Below are 27,419 nucleotides of genomic sequence, written 5' to 3'. Positions count from 1 at the left end.
CGGTGCTTTATAATGATCTTCTTAATATAAAAGTAAAAAATGTGTTTTTAAATTTATTTAATTGGAGGCTAATCACAGCACTGTAGTGGTCTTTGCCATATGGTGCCTGGGGAATATATTTGTACTTTAGGTACAGGTTAGAGGTGCTAGTAACTCTGAAGATTCCTGTAATGGCCTCTCTTTCCAAAAAGCATTCTTAACTCTTAAAGGTTTCAACTTTAATTTTCACATCGGAGGTTCACAGTGTTTTCACGTGTACTGTTTTTTTAACGTGTAAATATTTTGTTTAAATCTTTTCCCAGTTAATGTCTCCTTCTTGGGCCAGTGACCGATGGCTAATACGCATTCAGTACTGTTTTTAAATAAACGTGATATTAATCACCATGCTATCAGCATATATTTGAAACACATAGTTGTCCAGATGCATGCAGGACTTAGCCTGAGCCATTCCTTGTTGGCTGAGGATTTGCAGGCAACCTGTGTCTTCTGGAAGGCCCCCCGGTGGTCCCTGGTCTCCAGTGGGGGGTGGCCACTACTGGGAGTGGCCACGGGTGCAAACAGCTGTCTCCTCCACCTTCTTGTCTCTTGTGCTCAGCATTAGTGCAGTGGCTCAGTCGTGTCTGGCTCTGCAACCCCATGGACTGCAGCACTCCAGGCTTCCCTGTCCTTCACCAACTCCCAGAGCTTCCTCAAACTCATGTCCATTGGTGATGCCATCCAACCACCTCATCCTCTATCGTCCCCTTCTCCTCCTGCCCTCAGTCTTTCCCAGCATCAGCCTTTTCTGATGAGTCAGTCATGTGCTCAGCATAGGACAGACTGGCATAAACTGTGCCATCAGTGAATGTTGAACAAATTATTATGAATAACCTGGTATCGTGTTTCCTTTTTAGCTGTCAGTCTATCACTATGCAGTTTTGTTGATACTAGTCTATGCTGCATCTGTGCCTACAGCACCCGAGCTCCTGCTGTGTGCTGGGCGCTGCACTGGATTTGGTACAGTGTTCAAATTGACAGAGCATGGCCCCCGACCTCAGAATGTTTGGGTGGCAGTGTGTGGAAAGCATCTGTTGTATGACATGGTGGGTTTCTGTCTTGTACAAAATGAATGGTTTCATTGGGTAATAATGAAAATGATACCATTTCTAGGAATTACTGAATGTTATTAACATCCATGACTGGTAAAATTAGTTTTCAAATTTGATTCTAAAATATGTTTTAGATGTTCAGTATGATACTTTTAGTAGAATTCTAGCTTTTATCACAGTATCTTTTTTTTTTTACTTTCATAGCGGTGTTAAATTGTCCTGAACCTATTTTAAAGTCTGGTAGGTTGTACGGGAAAGAGAACACCCATTTTTAATATTAGATTCTTTTTTAGTTCTAATTTAAAAGTGAAGCACAGCAAACTTACTAGGCTATTGCAAGTTTTACCAGTCCCATCAATAGTCTTGTGAAGAAAGTGCATCTTCTATTATGTTTAAGCCGTGTATTATTTGAGATTTTTTAGCATAAATTTGAAGTGTTTCTTTATTGTTGAGCCATAAAGCAGTGTCCCCAACCTTTTTGGCACCAGGAACCTGTTTCATGGAAGACAGTTTTTCCACGGACTGAGGTTGGTGGTGGTGGGGTTTCAGGATGATTCAAGTGCATAACATTTACCATGCACTTTATTATTACTACATCAGCTCCACCTCAGATCATCAGGTATTAGACCCCGGAGGTTGGGGACCCCTACTGTAAAGAATCAGGAGGGTGCATGATATCCCAAGGTGCTTTTTATCTTTTGAAGAAAGTATCATAAAGGAATATGATAAAATAACTAGCTGAACATTTGCAGAGTTTTAAAATTTCCATCTAAGAATCCTCACAGTACAGGGGTTAACTTTTTCCACAGTAGGGAATGGTCGGTCTCAGGTCACTGCGAGTTAACTGGAGCTTTATATTGAGTGAGGATTCGTGTTCATGAGACAGACTAATCACTTAAGTGTAGCTTTTTGCTGCACCTGCTTCTTGCCACTCCTGCTTCTCTTGCAGCCTCTTCTCTACCTTGGAGTGTCTGCTTGGAAAGGCAGTAAACATTTTTAAAGCATTGTCTTTATGGCTAGACAGACTAGGTTTAGTCTTCTGTCACCTCATCTTTTGAGTGGCTTTCTAACCTGTAAAATGTGTCTCAAAAATGTACTGACACATAGTTCAGGCCGAGTCATTGTCCTTATTCATTTCCTCATCGTATTTTGTATAACTGCTCATGGGTACAGCTGTTCCTTGTGACCTGCTTACTTGAGCTCTGAGTACTGAATGCACCCCTCTCTCTCCAGGTTTCTTGTTCAAATTCCCGAGGGACAACCTGGACCAACTCAGGAAGGCTGATCCTGGGCCCCCGACCAGCCTCTGCCTTAGCAGGGGCTCCCCTCGCAGAGGGCCGTCTGCTCTAGGTCGAGGTTAGAGATGCGACGGTCTCGCGTGCTGTCCACCCTCATTGAACACCAGGTTACATAGCAGCTTGCCGCTGCACCTGCTTCTCACCGTCTCTCGTCTTCTGATAGCAGGCGTGGCTGGCCAATGAAGAGGGACGGCTCTTAAGCCACGTGAGTGGAAAGCTGTTCATACCTCTAGTAAAATCGCTGTTGTGAAGCGTGTCTTTCTCCCCCAGATTAAGGCTTTTGCCAGCATGGAAGAGAACAGTTGGGAAGCGCGGGACTGCCCTGTAGCAGCCACAGCTGTTTGGGATGGAATGGGAGGCACTATATGGATCATCTTAATTACCTTCTTGATCATGTCTAAATTCCACCCATGTTACTCTCTCAGCTTTGCGGGAAGGAGCTCTCTGACCTGTCAAAGAGGCTGGAGAACCTCCCAGGGAAAAGAAGTCTGAGAAGCTCCAGCCAGAGGAACAGTAAGGTGTTCAGTCCTTACAAAGCAGACTAAGGACAGCAGTCTCAGGGAAATATCTAAGATTTCTGGATCCTTCCTTAGGTATGCTGTTTTTATTTCTTATCCTCAAGTGATTGCTCTGGTATCAATGAAGAACTACCCTGCTTACAAGATTGATAAGGAAAAACTAAAACGAATGTTAAGAAACAGGCTCAGTGGAGTAGCACAGAATACTGACTCCAGGATGAGAAGAGGAGACAGGACTCAGGAGAGGCTGAAGATCGTGGGGAAGACTGACGGTAACAGGCAGTGACAATAATGCTGGCTAAAACTAAGTGCCTCCTCCTGCCTGGCAATCCCAGAGCTGTTGCTGCTGGGTTCACGCCTGAAAGTTTAAACTTTTATCTGCCAGATCTAGCCCACAGAAAGAACTTACGTTTTCAGAGGAGTTACTAGACGATGGTTTTTCCAGCTGTGTGTTTCCAGTAGTTGTTACCTCGTGTTTCCTTCCTTCCCCACCAAGATGCAGACTCGCAGGAATTCACACAGCAAGAGGATGGGATGCTTCTGCAGAAGGGCCTGCGACTGGGCAGACAACTAGGACTGAAGACTGAGACCTACCCCTCCACCCTGGCCCGCACACACGGACCTTGTCTCCTAGGAGAAAACTGTCTGCTGGGAACCTTGTGTAAAATAATGTAAGAACTTACTTAGTACTCTGCTATTCATAGAATGTGTTCAGAATGCTGCTTTTAATCCTCATAATTTCCTGAACTGAGCATTATTCCCATTTTAAAAACAGATGTGCCTGGGCCAGGATCACATATACATATCGTGTTTTAACTCCCAAGTCCAGGGCTCTTTGACTCACATTATATATACAGGTGACTCCTGAACACGGGTCCACATATACGTGGACTTCTTTCAGTATTAACACAGTACCTGTATTTACATTTATAGATTTTAAGTACGGAGGGAAGCTTGCATTTGACCAGAGGTCACAAAGTGTGGTCTCAGAAACTAAAGGTTTGAGCCTTGAGTCTTTCCCAGCTGTTCCAGGTTCCTACCCACGCTTGGGTGAGTTGTCAGTTCTTTTGCTGTTGAGGCAGAAATAGCAGTATGGTCTAGGGTAGGTGAAGAGGTGGGTTCTAGGCTCGAGAACCCCGAAGAAACTCACACACCTCTTTCTGTTTTAATGCTGAAGATGAATGAAAAAGGTGACATTTTAAGCAGTGTATTTCCACTTGGAAAATGCAGAAAGCAAATTATTTTAAAGTTGCATGTACAACACAGAAGAAGTTTACCTACTGTGGAAGAAAAAGCAAAAGCATTTATATAGGCATGATGGTCCAAGGAAAAGAAAAGTTGCTTTATTTCAAAACAGTAAATTCCTGATTTTGGAGCACTGGCTAAAAATTCAATTACTGATACAAATATAAATATTTCTTAGGTCAAAATAAGTATATCAGGTGAATTTCCTGAATTTATTTTAAAGGCAGAATTTTTAAACCATAGAAAACAATTAGAAACAATGTATGTCAACAACATGTGTAAAATTAAGCCACAGTTCAAATTTAAGCTAAACAGCCAAACCATGACAATTACCTCAACTAGTATTAGCTGCTATCGTTTAGAACATTGCACATCATTTCAATAACTTAAAAGTGAATGTATCTTCTTCATATCTCCTAACTGCCCTGGGAGGTGGAACTTTTTCCCCGACTAGATTTAAATAATAAGTCCAACTATTTACTCATGGTAGGAGATTCTGGATAACTATAGCTGAGTTTAACAGAAATAATATAGAAAATCATGAAGATACATGAAGCATTTAGAAATGACGACTTCCTTTGAAGTCCTAGATGAGAAAGGAGGGCCTCCACTTCCTGACAGCACCTACGGGTTATGCTGCTACATGGTGGAACTCAGCAGAACAGCGGTCTGACTGACCCATGATAAGCAACTTACAGGAAATTCTGTCGCCTATTCAGTGTTTAATAGACCAGTATTTATTAAAAAAAATTTTTTAACTCCATTATGCTGACATTTCCAGAAGTGTTAACTTAGCAACAAGTCATCTTTATTAAACTGAAAGAAAAAGATGGTACATTCTACTTTTACTTTAAAAGACATTTAATTCAATAGTTTGATTGCTCACTATTGAAAACTACATTTTCTTCCTCAGAACTGGGCGGCACTGAGGTGGAAACAGTTTTCATGATCCTTGACTTCCCCTTAAAGGAAAGTATTACGGAATTTCAGCAGCGAACATCATCTGGTTTCTACTCAAACCCCACCTCCAAGAAAACGTGAGAGAAAATCTAAAAGTTCTGTTCAAGGCAAGAAGAAATTCCAAACGCAAACATTTTACTCCAACAATTTGGATATACCAGCTGCTCCATCGCTGGGTAGGAATGATTATCAGCAGCCTTGTCACTGCCATCGCTAAATCTTATATCCTGTTGTATATCCAAATACATGCACATAAAATGTGTACAGATAAATTAGTGTTCATTAAAAACTCACATCTATAAAATGTCCTTCCTTTGTTCTGAAATCTATGTACTGTTTTCCAGACTGGAAACCTAAACATCTTGGCTACACATTAAAAACATGCTGGAATGTACATACGCTATGGAAACTTCAGAACTGACCTTCTCTTAAAAGCAAACAAACCTAGAGTGCTTTTGTTACAGCATCATCCTCTAATGAGACCTAAAAGGAGACCACTAAGTTCTAAATTCAGGTATTTACCAAACAAACAGTGTTGATATCTACTAGCTGAACAGCCCTAATAAACGAACAGCTGAACTTCAGATAGTCTTTCTCAGCTCTTTGTCTATTAGGAAGTTGAAGCATTTTCAATTAAAGCCTTCATTTTTCCAGTAGACTTCAACATGTGTGGACCAAACTAGAAAAGAAACAAAAAAGATACAGGTTCATGTAACAGCAATGATAGCCCCCTCCCAACCATGGACCACAAGGTATGTTCATGAAAAGCCAAGCAGCCCGATAGTATTAAAATCATTATGTTTATAACAACCTGTCAATTCACATCAACAGTGAGAAAGATAGCAAAATTACTCCCTATCAAACTGTAGTCATCATTGCAAGACCCTAGCTTAGTCCAATTTTACTTCTTTTAATAAAAGAAGGAAGATACAGAGTTTCCTCTTCAGTGTCTAGGGTTTCAAAGATGCTAGAATTTCTAGGATATCTACTTCTCTGGCATAGATAAACTCATCTCCCCAGTGACAGTAACCTGAGGAAAGTTAAAGTGAAGTCGCTCAGTCGTGTCCGACTCTTTGCGACTTCCATGGAATTTTCCAGGCAAGAATACTGGAGTGGGCTGCCATTTCCTTCTCCAGAGGATCTTCCCAACCCAGGGACTGAACCCGGGTCTCCCGCATTGCAGTCAGGCGCTTTACCATCTGAGCTACCTGAGGAAAGGGAAGGTCTAAATTAATATTTAAGAGCTTTCATTAAGTCTGCTCAGTCTCCACCGCTGCAGGGCCCACAGCCTGCAAGGCCCTGGTCAGATTTCTTTCCCCTTTATAAGAATTTCATAGGTGCCCTAAGAGAATGACCTTTCCTTTCTACATCACAACATTTACACTATCCTTAGATGTAAATTTTATTGTCATGATTTTCACTTCATTGTGCTTCAATATAAACAAACAGCATGGGAAATTTAACATAGGAGATACCCAGGGTTAGCTTTTACTTACAGAAGAGCATCAAGAGGGAAGCAGTCTAGCTGGCGTTAAGGACTAATTCCTACAGCGCGTCCTTTTGCATCTTGCAGACGACCAGCTGAGTGTCTTGCGCAGCAGTGGCCTGGACCACAGGCTGCACTAAGGAGAGAGGTCTGCCCAGTACTCACCAACACTCTCTCGGAGGTGGCCTCTGATTCAGACTTTTGGATTCCTTTCTCAGCTTCACCTTGACTATCGCTTCGATACCGATAAGCAAACTTCTTTTTCAGCGCCTCTGCTATGAGGGCAGCAGGGTCAGCAGCATCTGCCGGCTTGGGCTTTGTGTCTTGTTCTGACCTTAGAGAAGTGACGAGAAATCAAGGGGGCATTGTGGTGCTGACAGCATGGCTCTAGCAGCAAAGACACCCAATAGAGACACTGACGCAGTGAGGTGGGAGCCCTAGATTTATGGCCTCACAAAACAGCACAGAGGTACCCAGGGAATAGCTCCTGTAAGGAGCAGAGACTGCAGGCTCCTTCAGGGCAGTCAGGGTTCCCTCCTCCACAAGCCTGGGCCCTACCCTAGCAGGCACACAGCACAGCCTGAGGGGAGAATGACTGCACAGTAACAAGGCTTCAGAGGCAATGGGGGAGAAATGAGAGTGGCCTGCGGGTGTTTGTCCTGCTCTCAGTTAACTGCATACAAGAGCTCCTGGGGGCTTATCTTTTTTAAATTAAAAACCCAAGAGCTATTCCAGTAGTCATGCTATAAAACAAAGTTCTCAAGAAGCTTGGTGTATGTGTGTGCTCAGTCGTGTCTGATTGACTCTATGTGACCCTATGGTCTGTAGCCTGCCAGGCTCCTCTGTCCATGGGATTCTCCAGGGAAGAATACTGGAGTGGGTTGCCACTTCCTCCTCCAAAGCAGCTTAGCAGTTGCTTATAAAAGGCATAGGAAACCAAGGGAAGTGGGCGAGAAGGCAGATGTCTCCTCACCTTTTTACCGATCGCAGTTTCACGCTGTTCATGTCTTTCAGGATCTCCAGCATGTTGGGCAGGTCTGTTTTCTTTGGACTGTTCTTGACCGGGGTCTTCCCAGCAGAGGCGTTTCTCCGTCTTCGCTCTTTTATCAGATCAATAGCAGAAGTGCTCTGCTGGAGCCCCGGGGAGGGGAGGGGAGGCGGAGGGGGTGGCAGTGGGGGCGCTGGCGGGACGGAGGGTGCTGCTGCGGCGGCAGGCCTGGTGGATTCTAAGTCACCTACAGAAATGAGGGGCAATCAGTTTAATCCTGGTGGTAAGAGGCAAATAAAATATTTTAAAAGTAGAGTTATGTTAAGGACTTTATACCTGAAAGCAGTAACCTTAAAAAGAATCTCAGTCACAAGTAAAAAGGAAGTTTCAGTTACTTGCTTGGAATCTAAATGCCTGAATTTCAGTCAACGGTATCATTTAATCCGTCTCCAGATGGAAATGTTCCATTTAACTTAACAGGGTGCTTTTGTGATATCAAATGTTCAGGTCTGACTGCTTCACGCTGTACAGCTACTTCTAGCTGAAACAGCATCTGGACTGCACACAGAACTGCCTCCAGTAGGTAGTCTGACAGTTTAGTACTAGAGTAAATAGCTGTCGGATACCTCTGTGGTTCATTTTAAGTGTATTTACATAGAAGGTAAGCATGAACTATGCTATGCTATGCTAAGTCACTTCAGTCGTGTCCGACTCTGTGCGACCCCTTAGACGGCAGCCCACCAGGCTCCCCTGTCCCTGGGATTCTCCAGGCAAGAACACTGGAGTGGGTTGCCATTTCCTTCTCCAGTGCATGAAAGTGAAAAGTGAAAGTGAAGTCGCTCAGTCATGTCCGACTCTTAGCAACCCCATGGACTTCAGCCTAACAGGCTCCTCCGTCCATGGGATTTTCCAGGCAAGAGTACTGGAGTGGGGTGCCATTGCCTTCTCCAAAGCATGAACTAGAGAATGTAAACTGACCAGAATGAGTTAAAAGAAGTTTTAGATTTATTGAAAAAAATTGAGAGAAAAAAAAAAATTACAGTTAATTCCCCAAAAGAATAAGTAACTAAGAGTTACAGTGGTTCTAAAATAAGGACCTAAAAATCCATCTTTCTGCAATAACTAGAGATTAGAGAGTTGTTTGGGTGCGAACTATATTGATTAGTTTATTCAAGGGAGTTGGGTTGTAGATAGAACATCTAACAGACTTTCCTAGTCTGCCAGAAGAGGGAGGTAAAGCCAAAGAGAAATTTATCAGTAACTTATAGGTTAAACAGAAAAGGGCAGGACTTTGGGTTTTCAAAAGTCACCTGTAGATTTCACTGAAGTAACACCAGGTGCCTGGAGTACATTCACCCTGCCCATCGTGGCCTGACCCAGGTTTGAGGAGGTTTCCGTGTAGGTTACATTAAACTATAGGACCACAAGCTAAGTGACTCAGAGGTGGAATAACTATCCTTTACCCTTCAGAGCTGTCTTATACTGAATCTCGTCAAGACTCAGGAACACCAGGAAAACCACCACTGCTTGCCAGCAGATTAATAAACTAGGATTTCAAGGCTATGGTTTTTTCTCCAGTGACAACGCAACAAAAATAAAAGCAACACTATTAGACCAGAGTCAGAGGCCCTGAATTCAGTTTCCACTCTGGGCAAGAGGGAGAGAAATGAATATTGAACAGCTACTTTGCACTAAAGATACTATATATAGTTTCCACATTTACTCCCACAGTAACTCCACAACATAAGTAACTACTATCCCAGTTACAGAGCTTTATGCTTGCCTCAGGACACATAGGTAACTAAACACACTCAACTCTGTCCGGGCTGTTTTGCAGTTACCTCCTCCAGTCTGATGTGAATGGTGCCATTATCACAGACAGTGAAGCTCCCACAGCAGACACATGAGCAGTGTTCACCTTTATCAGTGGATGTATATTTTGTGTTTCCAAAAATACACTCATCATCCTCTGACAGTATTAAGATTGTTCAAAACAAACGAAAACCTCTTAAACTTGCCTGGGTCCTGTACTGGACCATGCAGGGGACAGGCCCCTAGTTTTCTAGCAAGCCCAACAGCTGTTATTAATTCACTTCTTTTTAAATTTTTAATTGTACTATAGTTTATTTATAATGTGTTAGTTTCACGTGTGTAGCATACTGATTGAGTTATATATATGTATGCATACTGGGGCTTCGCAGGTGGCTCAGTAGGTAAAGAATCCGCCTGCAGTGCAGGAGACACAGGTTCGATTCCTGGGTTGAGAAGATCCCCTGGAAGAGGACATGGTAACCCACTCCAGTATTCCTGCCTGGAGAATCCCATGGACAGAGAGGAACCTAGAGGGCTACAGTCCATGGGGTTGCAGAGAGTTGGACACGACTAGACAGACAGAGCCCACAAATATATATATTATATATATATATAATTTTTTTCCCAAGTGAGTGGTATTCCCCCCGCCCCCCGCCCGCATTTGCTGGCTGACAACTGGAGGACTCACAGACCTGCACTGAGGTTCTGCTGTTCCTGGAGGGTCACGATCTTGGCAATCTGAGCTCTGAGGGCAGCAAGCTCACTTTCAAGGGCACAGATCTTCTGCAGCGCTTCCTCATTGGCCAGCGTCGAGGTCTGCAGCGGAGGCTCTTCTGGAGACAGGGTGGGTAAGGATGGCTGCCTGCTGTGGGGCTTCTCAAAGAAAGGAAGATCATCCTGAAGGGTTGGCCTTGACCGGACCTCTATCCTGCAAGGACAGAAGTTGGCTGTCACAGGCTTTGAGAGGGCTATGAAAAATTGTCACTTCAAAGTTAATCAGAACATAGCAGAAGAGAACATCTGAGAGCCACTTTTCAGGCTGACCTTACATAAAACCCCTGCTGTAAGTTTCAAGACAACAAAGCACTTGTCAACCTGAAGCAGATCCACACCAGGCCAGCTTTCTTGTTGCCATCATTCTTAATTTTTATCTCTACATTTTATATTCAAGCCCATACTATCAGGAGGCATCACAGGTTCCAGCAGTGTCTTTGCTAACTCTTGTTTTGGTGGCCTGAACTAAGATGATGCAACTTTTAATGCTCTTAAAGATGGTAAACTAATTGGTTATAAATGACAACCAAAGCAGTAGTCCATTAACTCTTCCTCAAGGTCTTTTTTTTCCACATTTCCATGTCAGTATTTTCCATATGTGATAAAATATACCAAACTATAAGACATACTGTAACAATATGAGCCAAACTACAGCATTAGACACTAAAAAGGAGTGGTAGGGGGTGGGGGGGGGATAATTGAACTCATGCAGTAATTATATAGATGGTCTGATTTTCACTTAAAGGTATTCTAATATGCACTGCACTGAAGCTCCATATGGAAGTCTTCTGGGGTTGAGAACAACATTCAGATTTCTTTTCAACTGTCAATTTGTGTATTTATCCATTTCCTACTATTTTCTACAATTAGGTTTTTCTGGCCTCTAAGCCCTTTTCTCTTTTTTCTTCCTCTGGCTTTACTGAGGAATCACTGACAAATACTGTATGTATATAAATACTGTACAGCATGATAATCTGATCATGTGTATACACTCTGAAATAATCGCCACACCCAAGTACATCCCAATTTCCCTCACAGTCTCATGTGGCCATGTGACTGTGAGTTTTGGCTAACCGGACTGTAAGCCACCTGGGAAAGCTGCTTGGAGGGCAATGACTTGGTTCCACAAGAAAAGAAGGCCTTTCATCTCTAGCCCCACCCGTTATTCCTCCTCTCCTGAGAGCCGTGAGTCACCAAGCCCAGAAGCTAATGCTGATGGGAGAGCCACAGCTGAGGATGCCCAAGAGCCTGGCGGGTGGTTCCTGGGCACACAGTGGAGCCACTGGCAGCTTCAGACTGTCTACTCGGGGGTTTCTGACTTGAGAGGAAAATAAACTTCCATCACCATTATTTTGGACTTCTCTGTTAAATGTAGTCAAAATCCTCTTGTAACATTCACCAATGTTATATCCTATTTTAAAATAGTTCCTTTAACTGTATATTGCTATTTTTTGCTTGAGAAATGAAACAATTCATTCTTCCTTGTGTTTGAATAAGTAAATTCTTGGACCTTTAGCATTTGGTATTTTGCACTAAATTCAGGTGGTTTTCTTCATACCTAATCTTGATTATACCCTGTTAAACTATCACATATACAGGACGGTTGCAAATTGTTTTTTATAGTATTTTTTACAATATTATTAAAAATATTTGGAGAATAAATGTCCTAGTTACTACCTAGCCCTACTTTAGCTTACCTGGTAATCAACTTTAATAATACTAACCTTGTTCACTTTCATTTGGCATATTTTTGGGGTAGGGAAATATATTTGGCTTGCAAAAAGCTTTAATTACCATTTCCTTTCTAAGCCCTACACTGGGAAGAAACAGGTGATAAAATGTTTAAAAAAGTAATGATTGCTAAGTCACTTCAGTCGTGTCCGACTCTGTGCGACCCCAGAGACCGCAGCCCACCTGGCTCCGCCGTCCCCGGGACTCTCCAGGCAAGAAAACTGGAGTGGGTTGCCATTTCCTTCTCCAGTGCATGAAAGCGAAAAGTGAAAGTGAAGTCGCTCAGTCGTGTCCAACTCCTAGCGACCCCATGGACCGCAGCCCACCAGGCTCCTCTGTCCATGGGATTCTCCAGGCAAGAGTACTGGAGTGGGGTGCCATAAACAAACATAAAAAATTTAAAAGAAACAATACCAATGCTCTGATTAAATACATTAATAGGTTCTTTGAAAGATTATAGAGATTAGATGCAAGCATTCTAATCAACCTGCATTAAGAAAATAATTTGACATTAAATTTTTAAAAAATCATTGTGGCTTTTTGTTGACCCGAAAATTCTGATTTCTACCTACCTTTCATAAAGAAGGTCAGATTTTGTTAACCATCTCTATACAGTAAATTACAAGAAGATACAAATTATTCTGTCTACTGAGTGAAGTTTTTTAGGGGGAGGATACTTAGAGTAATTTCATTTAATCAGTACAATGTCAAATACTCTAATATACTTCAACTATATTCTTGACAACTCGTTAATGTTTTTAATAAAACATTTTAAAACTTTTAAAATACTATTTTAAAAATACTACTTCTTGAAATAACTAAGGAAACCATTGATAGATAGGATATTGGCAAAGATATAATTTTAGTCTTCAGAACAGATGTGAGTAAAACATGGAAATCTCAAATACAAAAGTATCATACTTGTTCAAAACAACAGTGGAGAAATAGGGAAGACTAGTAGGAATAGAGACTGTGAGTTTAAAGCAGGAAATCAGAAGCAGAGTGTTCTCAGAACAGAGGACAGCCAGCCCTGCCACAGGCATCGGGGCGGCATACCCGAAGGGGTGCAAGTGGATGAAAGTGAACAGGAGACAGAGCGCGCCTGCAGGGGAAGACTCAAGTCTACCCTTGACCATCTCCCATGAAAGTTATATTCTGCTTTGTTTATTAAAACTTACCTAAATGAATGAACATTTTATTGGGAGTGGAAGTGAGGATGATGGTTTGTTTTCACATTATGTATGAGTGCAGAGATTTCATAAAGTCTGTATCATAATAGCAAACAGAGATAAATTTTGAATGCCAGAATCTTGAGTACTACATTAAGCAAAAAAATGTTGTAATAGCTTTTTTCAGGAACTAGTAGTCACTTTAGTAGTGAATATACTCTCCTAGATCACAGGACCCAAAAGTATTACATGCTTTTCAGTTTGTTTGAAAATGTTACCATTCAAGTAAGCCAATCGTCAAATCCCACGAACATTTCAATACCCAGAACTGGAACCAGATAACATGACAATTTGGATTAAGAGAGCAACTACAAGGCAAAACAGTTTCCTTTACGATGTTTTCTGGGCAAGATACAATCAGAGAGAATTAAATACTGAAAAGCAAAGGACAGTGTTTAAGAAAAACAAGCATCTACCTCTCCCAGTAAAATTTCTACAGATGAATTTAATCCTTCTGTTTCTCCATCTACTAGAACTAAGGGTAAGCACTTATTAATCTTGAAAACCAGTGTGGCAGGCTGAAAGAAAAAAAGTTTAGGACCTTTAGGAAGAATATTTAAGTAACAGTGTCAGATCATCTATATTTTATGTGTCTATACTATTTTTATAACTTTGGTATACTCTCTACATTTATATTGTGAAATACTGTCAACAGCTATAGATTCAGACAAAATAATTCTAGGAAATGTGGAAGTTTAAGTGTGGATTTTTAGACGCTAAAAAAAGTAAATAATCCTGAAATGATCATATCCTCTTGAAGACACAGGAAGATTCGACATACAGAGAAGCCTGAAAACCAAAGACATAAAAAATAAAAAGTTACTCTGTAATATTCTTGTGTATGAAAAACCTTAGGTTTTATGAAAATTCTGACAAGTCCCTGACTTTAAAATTATAAACACACACACCTTTTTCCTACAGATATGTTTTATAAGACAGTCGACAAATAACTCATTCTCAGAACCAATCTGTTTTGCCATCCTTCAGAGGAGAAGGCTATTAAGAAATACCGAGGAAAAAGTAATTCAAACTAAGAAACTAAGGGTTTTTTAAGCTCTACTAATCAAAGAAAATTCTCAATTAAATATAATGTACCTCTAGGATCCTTTCCCCTTATCTAGCAGTGAAAGCTCAGAATCTGAGATTTTTTCAAATTAACCCAGTGGTATTCCCCAGGTGACTTTACTGAGCCTCCCTCACTATTTTGAGAGAACAGTATAGCAAAGTACAAAAACATACTCTTCTGTCAACAGGATACAGGGGGTAGGGTGGGGAAGCTGACATTTTAGTTCACTGAAAACACACAGTTGGGTAGAAAGAAAACAGTATTTTCCAAGTGAGCATATAGTTGGAAGACAACTAGATCTATCTAAAAAAAAAGCAACTGGACCAGGGAAATTATTTCAAAGGAAGTAATCCATGAAAGGACTTACAGTGGAGGACAGGCATGACTACTGTGGGGCTACAGACAGATGACTCAGTTTAGTTCAGTCACTCAGTCGTGTCTGACTCTTTTTGAAACCGTGAACCACAGCTCTCCAGGCCTCCCTGTTCATCACCAACTCCCAGAGTTCACCCAAACCCATGTCCATTGAGTTGGTGATGGCACCCAACCATCTCATCCTCTGTCGTCCCCATCTCCTCCTGCCCTCAATCTTTCCCAGCATTGGGGTCTTTTCCAATGAGTCAGCTCTTCGCATCAGGTGGCCAAAGTATTGGAGTTTCAGCTTCAACATCAGTCCTTCCTATGAACACCCAGGACTGATCTCCTCTAGGATGGACTGGTTGGATCTCCTTGCAGTCCTAGGGACTCTCAAGAGTCTTCTCCAACACCACAGTTCAAAAGCATCAATTCTTCAGCTCTCAGCTTGCTTTATAGTCCAGCTCTCACATTCATACATGACTACTGGAAAAACCATAGCCTTGACTAGACGGACCTTTGTTGGCAAAGTAATGTCTCTGCTTTTCAATATGCTATCTAGGTTGGTCACAACTTTCCTTCCAAGGAGTAAGCGTCTTTGAATTTCATGACCGCAATCACCATCTGCAGTGATTTTGGAGCCCAGAAAAATAAAGTCAGCCACTGTTTCCCCATCTGTTTGCCATGAAGTGATGGGACCAGATACCATGATCTTGGTTTTCTGAATGTTGAGCTTTAAGCCAACTTTTTCACTTTCCTCTTTCACTTTCATCAAGAGGCTCTTTAGTTCTTCACTTTCTGCCATACGGATGGTACCATCTGCATATCTGAGGTTACTGTTTCTCCCGGCAATCTTGATTCCCGCTTGTGCTTCTTCCAGCCCAGCGTTTCTCATGATGTACTCTGCATATAAGTTAAATAAGCAGGGTGACAATATACAGCCCTGACGTACTCCTTTTCCTATTTGGAACCAGTCTGTTGTTCCATGTCCAGTTCTAACTTGCTTCCTGACCTGAATACAGGTTTCTCAAAAGGCAGGTCAGGTGGTCTGGTATTCCCATCTCATTCAGAATTTTCCATAGTTTGTGGTGATCCACACAGTCAAAAGCTCTGGCATAGTCAATAAAGCAGAAATAGATGTTTTTCTGGAACTCTTTTCCTTTTTTCCATGATCCAGCAGATGTTGGCAATTTGATCTCTGGTTCCTCTGCCTTTTCTAAAACCAGCTTAAACATCTGGAAGTTCATGGTTCACATATTGCTGAAGCCTGGCTTGGAGAATTATGAGCATTACTTTACTAGCGTGTGAGATGCATGCAATTGTGCGGTAGTTTGAGCATTCTTTGGCATTGCCTTTTTTGGGATTGGAATGAAAACTGACCTTTTCCAGTCCTGTGGCCACTGCTGAGTTTTCCAAATTTGCTGACATACTGAGTGCAGCACTTTCACAGCATCATCTTTTAGGATCTAAAATAGCTCAACTGGAATTCCATCACCTCCACTAGCTTTGTTCATAGTGATGCTTCCTAAGGCCCACTTGACTTCACATTCCAGGATATCTGGCTCTAGGTGAGTGATCACACCATCGTGATTATCTGGGTCATAAAGATCTTTTTTGTACAGTTCTTCTGTGTATTCTTGCCACCTCTTCTTGTTATCTTCTGCTTCTGTTCGGTCCATACCATTTCTGTCCTTTATTGTGCCCATCTTTGCATGAAAAGTTCCCTTGCTATCTCTAATTTTCTTGAAGAGATCGCTAGTCTTTCCCATTCTATTGTTTTCCTCTATTTCTTTGCATTGATTGCTGAGGAAGGCCTTCTTATCTCTCCTTGCTATTCTTTGGAAGTCTGCATTCAGATGTGTATATCTTTCCTTTTCTCTTTTGCTTTTTGCTTCTGTTCTTACTAGACAGATGACTTCTCACTAGACAGATGACTAGTGGGATTTAACACCTATTCTTGATTCTGTTCAACAAAATCCTCTTGTTTTGTATTTTAAAAGCTAGATCTTCCTATAAGTGATATTTAGCAGAAATTACCCTTGACCACAGTACTTTATTGATATATATTAATTAATTGTTAATGACTAGTACCAAATAATTTCATATTGTTCATGAACAGTATGAAAAGACAAAAAGATGACACTAGAAGATGAACCCTCCAGGTAGGTAGATGGCCAATATTCTACTGGGAAAGAGCAGAGAAATAGTTCCAGAAAGAAGGAAGTGGCAGGCCCAAAGCAGAAACAACACTCAGGTGTGGATGTGTCTGGTGGTATAAAAGTCAAGTCCTATGCTATAAAGAATAATACTGCATAGAAATCTGGAATGTTAGGTCCACGAATCAAGGTAAATTGGACGTGGTCAAGCAGGAGATAGCAAGAGTGAACATCGACCTTTTAGGAATCAGTGAACAAAAATGGACAGGAATGAGTGAATTTAATTCAGATGACCATTGTATCTACTACTGTGGGGGCAAGAATCCCTTAGAAGAAACACAGTACCCCTAAAGTCAACAAGAGAGTCTGAAATGCAGTACTTAGGCACAATCTCAAAAACAATAGAATGATCTCAGTTCGTTTCCAAGGCAAATCATCCAACATCACAGTAATCCAAGTCTATGCCCCAACCACTAATGTTGAAGAAGTTGAAGTATGTAGATCTATGAAGATCTACAAGACCTTCTAGAAAAATGGAAGTGTTGGTCACTCAGTCACGTTCAACTCTTTGTGACCCAATGACTGTAGCCCACGGGGCTCCCGTCCATGGGATTCTTGAGGCAAGTATAGTGGAGTGGGTTGCCATTCCCTTCTTCAGTAGATTTTCTCAACCCAGGGAAACCTGGGTCTCCCACTTTGCAGGCAGATTCTTTACCATCTGAGCCACCAGGGAAGCCCTGGTACAAGACCGTCTAGAACATCAAAAAAGATGTCCTTTTCATCACAGGGGATTGGAATGCAAAAGTAGTAAGTCAAGGAATACCTGGAGTAACAGGCAAGTTTGGTCTTAAAGTATAAATTTAAGCAGTGCAAAGGTTAACAGTTTTGCCAAGAGATATGCACTGGTCATAGCAAACACCCTTTTCCAACAACACAAGAGATGATTCTACATACAGACATCACTGGATAGTCAACACCAAAATCTGATCATATTTTTTGCAGTGGAAGATGGAGAAGCACTATCCAGTTAGCAAAAACAAGACGTGGAGCTGACTGTGACTCAGATCATCAGCTCCTTATTGAAAAATTTAGGCTTATATTGAAGTAAGTAAGTAAAACTACGAGGCTATTCAGGTGTGACCTAAATCAAATCCCTTATGATTATACAATGGAGGTGTATAGATTATACAGATTACAGATTCAAGGGATGAGATTATAGATATACAGATTCAAGGGATGAGATCTCATAGAGTGCCTGAAGAACTATGGACGGATGTTTGTAACACTCTACAGGAGGTGGTGGCCAAAACCATTCCCAAGAAAGAAATGCACAAAGGCCAAGTGGTTGTCTGAGGGGGCCTTAAAAATAGCTGAGAAAAGAAGCAAAAGCCAAAAGAGAAAGGGAAAGATACACCCAACTGAATGCAGAATTCCAGAGAATAGCAAGGGGAGATAAGAAAGCCTTCTTCTTAACAATGCAAAGAAATAGAGGAAAACAATAGAATGGGAAAGACTAGCGATCTCTTCAAGAAAATTAGAGATACCAAGGGAACATTTCATGCAAAGATGGGCACAATAAAGGACAGAAATGGGATGGACGGAACAGAAGCAGAAGATATCAAGAAGAGGTGGCAAGAATACACAGAAGAACTATACAATGAATATCTTAATGACCCAGATAACCATAACGGTGTGGTCACTCACCTAGAGCCAAATATCCTGGAATGTGAAGTCAAGTGGGCCTGAGGAAGCATTACTAAAAACAAAGCTAGTAAAGGTGATGGAATTTCAGCTGAGCTATTTAAAATTCTATAAAACGATGCTGTTGAAGTGCTGCACTCAATACAGTAAATTTGGGAAATTCAGCAGTGGCCACAGGACTGGAAAAGGTCAGTTTTCATTCTAATCCCAAAGAAAGGCAATGCCAAAGAATGTTGAAACTATTGCACAACTGTACTCATTTCACATGCTAGCAAAGTAATGCTCAAAATCTTCCTGGTCAGGCTCCAAAAGTATGTGAACCTAGAACTTCCAGATGTGTAAGCTGGTTTTAGAAAAGGCAGAGGAACCAGAGATCAAATTGCCAACATCCATTGTATCGTAGAAAAAGCAACGGAATTCCAAAAAGAGACCTACTACTGTTTCATTGACTATGCTAAAGTCTTTGACTGTGTAGACCACAACAAACAGGAAAATTCTTAAAGAGATGGGAATACGAGACCACCTTTCCTGCCTCCTGAGAAACCTGTATGCATGTCTAGAAGCAACAGTTAGAACCCAACATGAAACAACGGACTGGTTCAAAATTAGGAAAGGACTATGTCAAGGCTGTATATTGTCACCCTGCTTTTTAAACTTATATACAGAGTACATCATGTGAAATGCAGTGCTGGATGAAGCACAAGCTGGAATTGAGATTGCCGGGAGAAATATAACGACCTCAGATATGCAGATGACACCACTCTAATGGGAGAAAGCGAAGAGAAACTAAGAGCTTCAGTGAAGAGTAACTAAGAGCTTCTTGATGAAGTTGAAAGAGGAGAGTGAAAAAGTTGGCTTAAAACTCAACATTCAAAAAATGAAGATCATGGCATCCAATCTCATCACTTCATGGCAAATAGATGGGGAAAATGTGGTAACAGTGACAGACTACTTTCTTGGGCTCCAAAATCACTGCAGATGGTGACTGCAGCCACAAAATTAAAAGATGCTTGCTCCTTCAAAGAAAAGCTATGACAAACCTAGACAGCATATTAAAAAAGCAGAGCTATCACTTTGCCAACAAAGGTCCATCTAGTCAAAGCTGTGGTTTTTCCAGTAGTCATGTACCGATGTGAGAGTTGGACCATAAAGGCGGAGCGCCAAAGAATTGATGCTTTCGAATCATGGTGCTGCACTCTAGAGAGTCTGTTGAACAGCAAGCAGATCAAACCAGTCAATCCTAAAGAAAATAAACCTTGAATATTCACTGGAAAGACTGATGCTGAAGCTCCAATACTCTGGTCACCTGATGCAAAGAGCCAACTCATTAGAAAAGACTCTAATGCTGGGAAAGATTGAAGGCAGGAGGAGAAGGGGACGACAGAGGACAAGATGGTTGGATGGCATCACCAACTCGATGAACCTGAGTTTGAGCAAACGCTGGGGAATAGTGAAGGACAGGGAAGACTGGCCCTGCCTCAGCTCATGGGGTCACAAAGAGTTGGACACGCTTAGCAACTGAACACCAACCAAATAATTAAGATTAAGATGGGAATGAATAACATCTGCTGTCCGTTGTGCTGTGAGTGGGAAACTACCTTGCTCTGAACCATTATGTCCCCTGGCCTACATTCTCACTATGGAGCTTCAGAGCAAGCCAGCCTGCTTGCCTGCCTTTGGAGTCTTGTTACCCCACTATCGTCCTCTGAGGTCAGGATTCTTCCCCAATACTGCTTTAAAAAGAACAGCACATTCCATTTTATACTTGATATCGTTAGCCAAAGTCTTCAGTCTCACTTTATTCACTATTTTTATGTCAGGTTTTTGTAAATATGTTCCTCTCAGTCATTGGATTAAAAACATTCTGGTAATGTATTAAGAAGAGCTACCTCAAATACTTTCAAATCATGTGAATCTATAAGTTTTTTGTTTAATACATACTTAGTTTGATACAAATGTGGGCAATCAGATACAACTGGAAATTAACATTAATAAAGAATGAACAAACTGAAATTAACCTTGAAACATTTAGCCCAGGGAGAAAACATGCAAACGATGGGACCAACAAGGGCTTAATTTCCAAAATGTGCAAACAGCTCATACAACTCAACAACAAAAACACAAGGCAATTAAAAAACAGGCAGAAGGGACTTCCTGGTGGTCCCTGGCTAAGACCCCATGCTCCCAACTCAGGGGACCTGGGTTTGATCCCTGGTCAAGGAACTAAATCCCACGTGCTGCAACTAATCCCTGGCTATTATATAAAATTTTAAAAAGGGGGGGTGGGGAGCAGAAGACCTACGTAGACATTTCTTCAAAGAGGACAGACAGATGGCAAACAGGCACATGGAAAGTGTTCAACATTGCTTATTATCATTGGAGAAATGCAAACCAAAACTACAATGAGATACCATCTCACTTGGGTCAAAATGGCCATCATTAAAAAAAGTACAAATACCAAATGCTGGCAAGGGTGTGGAGAAAAGGGAACCCTCCTGCACTGTTGTTGGAAATGTCAATTGGTGCAGCTACTATGGAAAAGGATATGGAAGGTTCCTTAAAAAACTAAAAATAGTTACCATATAATCCAGCAATCCTACTCACGGGCATATATCCAGACAAAACTATAATCCAAAAAGATACATGCACCTCAATGTTCATAGCAGCACTATTTACAATAGCTACATGAAAACAATGTAAATGCCAACAGACAAATGGATAAAGAACATATGGTACATATATACAATGGAATCCTACTCAGCCATCAAAAAAAATGATATAATGCCACTTGCAGCGATGTGAATGGACCTGGAGATTATCATACTAAGTGAGGTAAGTCAGAAAGAGAAAGACAAATACATGATACCACTTAAACACTGAATCTGAAAGATAACACAAATGAACTTATCTATGAAACAGAAACAGAGAACAGACCTGCAGTTGTCAGGTGGGAGAGGGATTAAGGAATGAATGGAGTGAGAATTTGGAATTAGCAGATGGCAACCATTATACATTACAGGATGACTTCCCTGGTGGCTCAGACAGTAAAAGCGTCTGCCTACAATGTGGGAGACCCGGGTTGGATCCCTGGGTCAGGAAGATCCCCTGGAGAAAGAGATGGCAACCCACTCCAGTACTCTTGCCTGGAAAAATCCCATGGGTGGAGGAGCCTGGTAGGCTACAGTCCATGGGGTCGCTAAGAGTCAGACACAACAGTGATTTCACTTCACTTCATACCTAGGATGAATAAACAACAAGGTCCTACTGTATACCACAGGGAACTGTATTCAATATCCTGGTACTAACCATAATGAAAAAGAATATAAAAAACAATGTATTTATATGTATAACTGAATCACTTCACTGTATAGCAGAAGTTGGACAGCAAAGAGATCAAACCAGTCAATCCTAAAGGAAATCAACCCTGAATATTCACTGGAAGGACTGACTGCTGAAGTTCAAACTCCAATACTTTGGCCACCTGATGGAAAGAGCTGATTCACTGGAAAAGACCCTGATGCTGGGAAACACTGAAGGCAAAAGGAGAAGAGGGTGGCAGAGGATGAGATGGTTAGATAGCATCACCAACTCAATGGACTTAGTTTGAGCACGACAGGGAAGCCTGGTGTGCTGCAGTCAATGCAATTACAAAGAGTTGAACATGACTCTGAATGAACAACAATTAAAAAATAAAATTTACAACTGCTGTACTCCAAAAGCAATCAGAAACTTGATAACAATGCCTATGATGTCTGCGAGAAGCCACAGAGATTATAGTCTTTAATTTCATCACACAGAGAACAAATGTTATGCTGTGTGTCTATGTCCAAAGACCACACAGTCTCCAGAAAGTATTAGTATCAAAGAGAACAACTTAATTATCTGAGAAAGATGATCAGTTATATTGACTCTTTCTAAGAATCTCAATGCTTCTTATAAAAATGAAGATTTCTTTTCAATTATGAGGCTATTCTTTTAATTCAAAGGGAAATGAAAATGTGTAAAGAGAGAAAAAAGATTTGCATAGTACGTGTCACTGTGCTATAAGTTTTCTCATGTTGTCTTTCAAAATTCTCTCAATGTAGGTATTAGCACTTTCAATTTAGAGGTGAAAGACTCAAGTTCAAATTATTTAGGAAAAAAAATTCAATTATGCAATAACTCACGCTTATGCCATTTTCCCAGAGAGAGAATACCCTAACACTGTAACCAACTGTTAAAGAAATGCCATCAACATAAATTTCAAGGGAGAAATAATTATATACTGAACAGCTTTGACTTTCATATAAATGTGAGAGGCAGAGAAACACTCAAATGGCTATATATGAATCTTAGAGGTACTCTATTTCATGTTTTTAAGTTAAGTTATAAGTTTAAGCTATAAAGCTCCCATAGAAATGCAGTTAATATCAAAGTGACAGATGAAAAAAAACTCAAACGGCCTGGTAAAAGGATCAGCATTAAGTAATTGTCAAGACAAAGTAAAATTCCATCAGCTCTCATCCTTCTATTTTATCCTACTGATTAAAATACATTCTATGGTAAATTTGCTATTTCATCAATCTGTAAAAAACACTTGATCTGGTATATGAAACTGACCAAATAGAGCTTCCTCAAAGCTCCCTTCTGTGGGAAGATGGTGAGACCTTGTCAGCCTATTTATTAGGATATCAGCTTCCTGATAGCTCAGTTGGTAAAGAATCCACCTGCAATGCAGGAAACCCTGGTTCGATTACTGGGTCAGGAAGAGCCCCTGGAGACGGGATAAGCTACCCACTCCAGTATTCTGGCCTGGAGAATTCCATGGACTCTATAGTCCATGGGGTTGCAAAGATCTGGACACAACTGAGTGAGTTTCTTTTCAGCCACGGGAAAATAACAGTACCTTCCCCCAGACATCCAGATTTATACACATGAAGCGCCAATACTTTGGCCACCTGATACAAAGAGCTGACTCTAGAAAAGACCCTGATGCTAGGAAAGATTGAAGGCAGGAAAAGGGGACAACAGAGGATGAGATGGTTGGATGGCATCACCAACTCAAAGGACATGAGTTTGAAGAAGCTCTGGGAGATGGTGAAGGACAGGGAAACTTGGCGTGCTACAGTCCATGGGGTTGCAAAGAGTCGGACACGACTGAGAGACTGAAAACAGTAACAACGATAGTTAATCACAACTGATGCAAAAAGTGATACAGCACCACACTGCAAAAGAAAGTCCACCCACTTTTCCTACTCATGTGGGCCACGTGGCTAACCTTGGAAGTCTGGGACCACTTCCCACCTATGTGTCTACTTCCTCCTCCAGGCAGATCCAACTGGATCTTCTCTGTTTCCTTCTCACTTTGTTCACAATCAGATGATCTTTGCCTAGAATACTGCCAGGCACCTTTTCAAAGATCCTTTAGCCAGTTACTCTCAACATCACAGACAGAATCCATTATCCAGATCCATTATACCAACTCAATTACTCTACAACCACAATCCCCATAATAGCTACCCTATAATGTCACATCAAGTACAAACATGACATTTGTGTTAAAAGCCCTTTAGAGACTTATCTTGAGGAAGATGGAGCAAATGAACCTTTCACTATTCTTCATCCTCACTACAACTAAAATCTCTGGATATCATATATACAACAAATGTAAGATGACTCTCAGGTGGAGAGAAGGCATATGGGGTGGGACCTGAAATCAAGAAAAAAAAAATCATAGGAGTTCCCTGAGTTTTCCTTCTGCCTTATATATGGTAGACTGGGTGCTCGAGTAACCCAGACATGCCAAGAGATGCAGGGAAGAAAAAAAAGCCCCAACAAAAGCCTACTCTTTAGCCAAAGCACCAAGAAAGGGGCAGCCTCCCATGATAGATAACTTATAAATAAAACAGTGGCTCTGCTCAAGGCAAACATCACAGGAAACACTGTAGCTCTACCTCCACCATGCTACAAAGACTTAACTTCCCTCCTTTTCAGGCTGCAATGAGGTGCCTGAATCCCTACAAGGGAGTGTTGGAGAAAGCCAGGACTTACCCCACCTCCCTGTGGGTGCATGTGTACTAAGTCGCTTCAGTCTCTTTGCAACCCCATGGACTGTAGCCCTCCAGGACCCTCTGTCCATGGGATTCTCCAGGCAAGAACACTGGAGTGGGTTGCCATGCCCTTCTCCAGGGGATCTTCCCGACCAGGGATCAAACCCTTGTCTCTTATGTCTCCTGCACTAGCAGGCAGGTTCTTTACCACTAGTGCCACCTGGGAAGCCTTTTTGTATAGTGAAAGGCATTTCCTCTATCAGACAATCCTTCTGTGTACACATTATCCAGAGGGCCATTTCCATTTACCTCCAAGGGTGAACAAGCAATGTGTGGGTGTGTGCTAAGTTGCTTCAGTCACGTCCAACTCTGTGCAGCCCTATGAGCTATAACCTTCCAGGCTTCTCTGTCTATGGGATTCTCCAGGCAAGAACACTGGAGTGGGTTGCCATGCCCTTCTCCAGAGGATCTTCCCGACCCAGGGACTGAACCCGTGTCTCTTAGGTCTCCTGCACTGGCAGGCAGATTCTTCACTGCGAGCGCCACCTGGGAAGCCCTGTAGGGTAGTGGAGACAATTTGGGGAGCCCAGAATTACACCTCATCCAGCAGTAATGAGGCATCCTCCCATCTGCAAGGATTGTGTTCCAGATGGCTTCCTGAAGAGCTGGAGCACCCACTGCTTGCCGGGTGAAAATAAGGACCACTGCCCTCGGGGTGAATGGAGGCTGAGTGGGAAACCTGGATTCTGCTCCCACTTGGGAGTAACAAAGTGGCACCCACGCTTCCCTTGCTATTAGTGAAAGCTATTAGTAAAAGAAAAAGTTTAAATGATCCAAGGTCTCAGATACTCAAAATACCTGGATTTCAATAAAATCACTTCTCATGACAATAACCAGAAAGAACACAAATTGAATGAAAAAAGACAAATGACAGATGCCAACTCTGAGATGACAGGAGATGTGAGAACTATCTGACTGATTTTAAAGCAGCTACAATAAAAATGCTTCAGTGAGCGTTCACCACCACTCTTGAAACAAATGGAAAAAAAAAAAAAGTCTCAGCAAAAAAAGGGGGGGGGGGCAAATAAAAATTTTAAAGCTAAAAACCACAATGCATAGAATCAAAAGCAGAATGACGACGACAGAGGGAATTGACAGTGAATTTAGAGACAGAACAATAGAAATTATCTAATCAGGAAAACAAAAAATGAACCAACTAGGAAAAAAACATGGAGCAGTCTCAGTGACCTGCAACAACAGAAGATCTAACATTTGTGTCATCTGTCCTAAGAGGAGAGGAGTAAAAAGGCAAGGCTGAAAAAGTACTCAAAAAAATAACGGCAGGACTTCCCTGGTGGTGCAGTGGGAAAGAATCTGCCTGCCAACGCAGGGGACACAGGGTTGATCCCTGGTCTGGGAAGACTCCACATGCTGCAGGGCAACTAAAGCCTGTGCACCACAACCACTGAGCCCTCACTCGAGCCCGTGAGCCGCAACTACCGAGCCTGTATGCTGCAGCTACGGATGCCTGCATGTTTACAGCCCACACACCACAGCTACAGAGCCTGTGCTCTAGAGCCGCAACAAGAGAAACCACCGCGATGAGAGGAGCCCATGCACCACAATGAAGAGTAGCCCCCACGGCCACAACTAGAGAAAGACCACACAAAGCAATGAACACAAAGCACAGCAAAAAGTATATACTGAAAGTGAAAGTTTCTTAGTTGTGTCTGACTCTTTGTGACCCCATGGACTGTAGAGTCCGTGGAATTCTCCAAGCCAGAATACTATAATGGGTAACCATTCCCTTTTTCAAGGGATCTTCCTAACCCAGGGATCGAATCCAGGTTTCCCACATTGCAGGGGGATTCTTTACTAACTGAAACACCAGGGAAGCCCAAGAATACTGGAGTGGGTAGCCTGTCCCTTCTCCAGTGGATCTTCCTGACCCAGGAATAAAACCAGGGTCTCCTGCGTTACAGGCGGATTCTTTACCAGCTGAGCTACCAGGGAAGCCCCATTAAAAGTAATAATGGCAAAAGAATTGTAAATGACCTAATATTCCTTTTCTGGAGAAGGGGAAGAGAGGTGACATGCCTTATAGTAAGGCACATCTCACTATTTTATACGTGAATTTGAATTGTACAACTTTAGTAAAAAGAATAAGGATATCTTTACATAGTATTTCCCCACCACTAAACACAGATAAATTAGAACTATTTCTCAGTCTTGATAACTTACATGCTTTATTTAAATTAGGATACAGTTTGGTTTGCCAGCTCCCCAAATGCTATTAGGAGCTCTTGAAAAAAATCAGTTTATCAGTTAAATAAAACTGTCCATTTTAGAGGAGGTTGTTTCATGAACATGCCCTCAGACATTGTTTAAGGCCTTTGTCAGAAAGTATTCTCAAAAGTGTAAGACAAAATTTTTTTTAATTTAATTTGTGTTAACTTTTTAAACCAAGATAAATAAAAGAAAATTGTAAAGCAACTAGAGAAAGTTTTTCCCTAATAGGAAAGAGGTCCTATTTGAAGGACAGAGGTTTTCTCAACTGAAACCATGGAGGCTTGAAGAAAATGGCACATTTTTCAAGTACTAAAAGAAAATTCTATGAAATTCTAACCTTATATCCAGCAAAAGCATATACTTCAAGACTGGGACAATCAATAATTCTCAAATTAATAAAAACTCAAAGAATTTATTGCAAGCAGAATCTATCCAAAAAGAATGGCTCAAAGAAATTCTCTAAACAGAAACAAAGCAATAAAAAAAGAACTCTGCATCAGACAGAAAGAAAAACACAATGATAATTTAAATTCTCCTCTTGAGAAAATAAACTATTAATTTCAAATATTATATTATATTGTCCTATGTCATTCAATGTGTCTGCAGAGAAGTTTTTTAAGAAATTATAAGACCTAACATAATAATTTTATGTGTGCTCAGTCGCTCTGTCATGCTACCCCATGAACTGTAGCCCT

At 41.4% G+C, this 27,419-nt stretch overlaps 2 protein-coding genes across 10 annotated transcripts in view; one reads left to right on the top strand and one right to left on the bottom strand.

Moving 5' to 3' along the window:
* PDE7A (phosphodiesterase 7A) overlaps positions 1-5,417 on the top strand; it is a 113,994-nt gene extending 108,577 nt beyond the window's left edge. The window contains exons 14-16 of one of the 5 annotated variants that reach the window (XR_009490493.1): positions 2,322-2,979; positions 3,401-3,575; positions 5,063-5,417. The gene's annotated coding sequence lies outside the window, so the exon portion shown is untranslated. Of the gene's footprint in view, positions 1-2,321 lie in introns of all 5 variants that reach the window. The other 4 variants (XR_009490490.1, XR_009490492.1, XR_009490491.1 and 1 more) reach the window with 4 other exon arrangements.
* Positions 4,226-27,419, bottom strand: part of MTFR1 (mitochondrial fission regulator 1) — a 60,840-nt gene continuing 37,646 nt past the window's right edge. For 4 of the 5 annotated variants that reach the window (XM_025001652.2, XM_059893311.1, XM_059893309.1 and 1 more), the window contains 4 exons: positions 10,088-10,323; positions 7,569-7,830; positions 6,761-6,929; positions 4,226-5,788 (listed from right to left, as the gene is read on the bottom strand). In XM_025001652.2, the coding sequence (XP_024857420.1) occupies positions 5,720-5,788; positions 6,761-6,929; positions 7,569-7,830; positions 10,088-10,323 (736 nt within the window). In that variant the 3' untranslated portion in view covers positions 4,226-5,719. 5 annotated transcript variants of the gene reach the window in all.

This window comes from Bos taurus, chromosome 14 (assembly GCF_002263795.3).
Source record: "Bos taurus isolate L1 Dominette 01449 registration number 42190680 breed Hereford chromosome 14, ARS-UCD2.0, whole genome shotgun sequence".
Taxonomy (NCBI): domain Eukaryota; kingdom Metazoa; phylum Chordata; class Mammalia; order Artiodactyla; family Bovidae; genus Bos; species Bos taurus.
The sequence above is the reverse complement of the archived record's forward strand: the minus strand, read 5'-3'. Positions and strand labels throughout refer to the sequence as shown.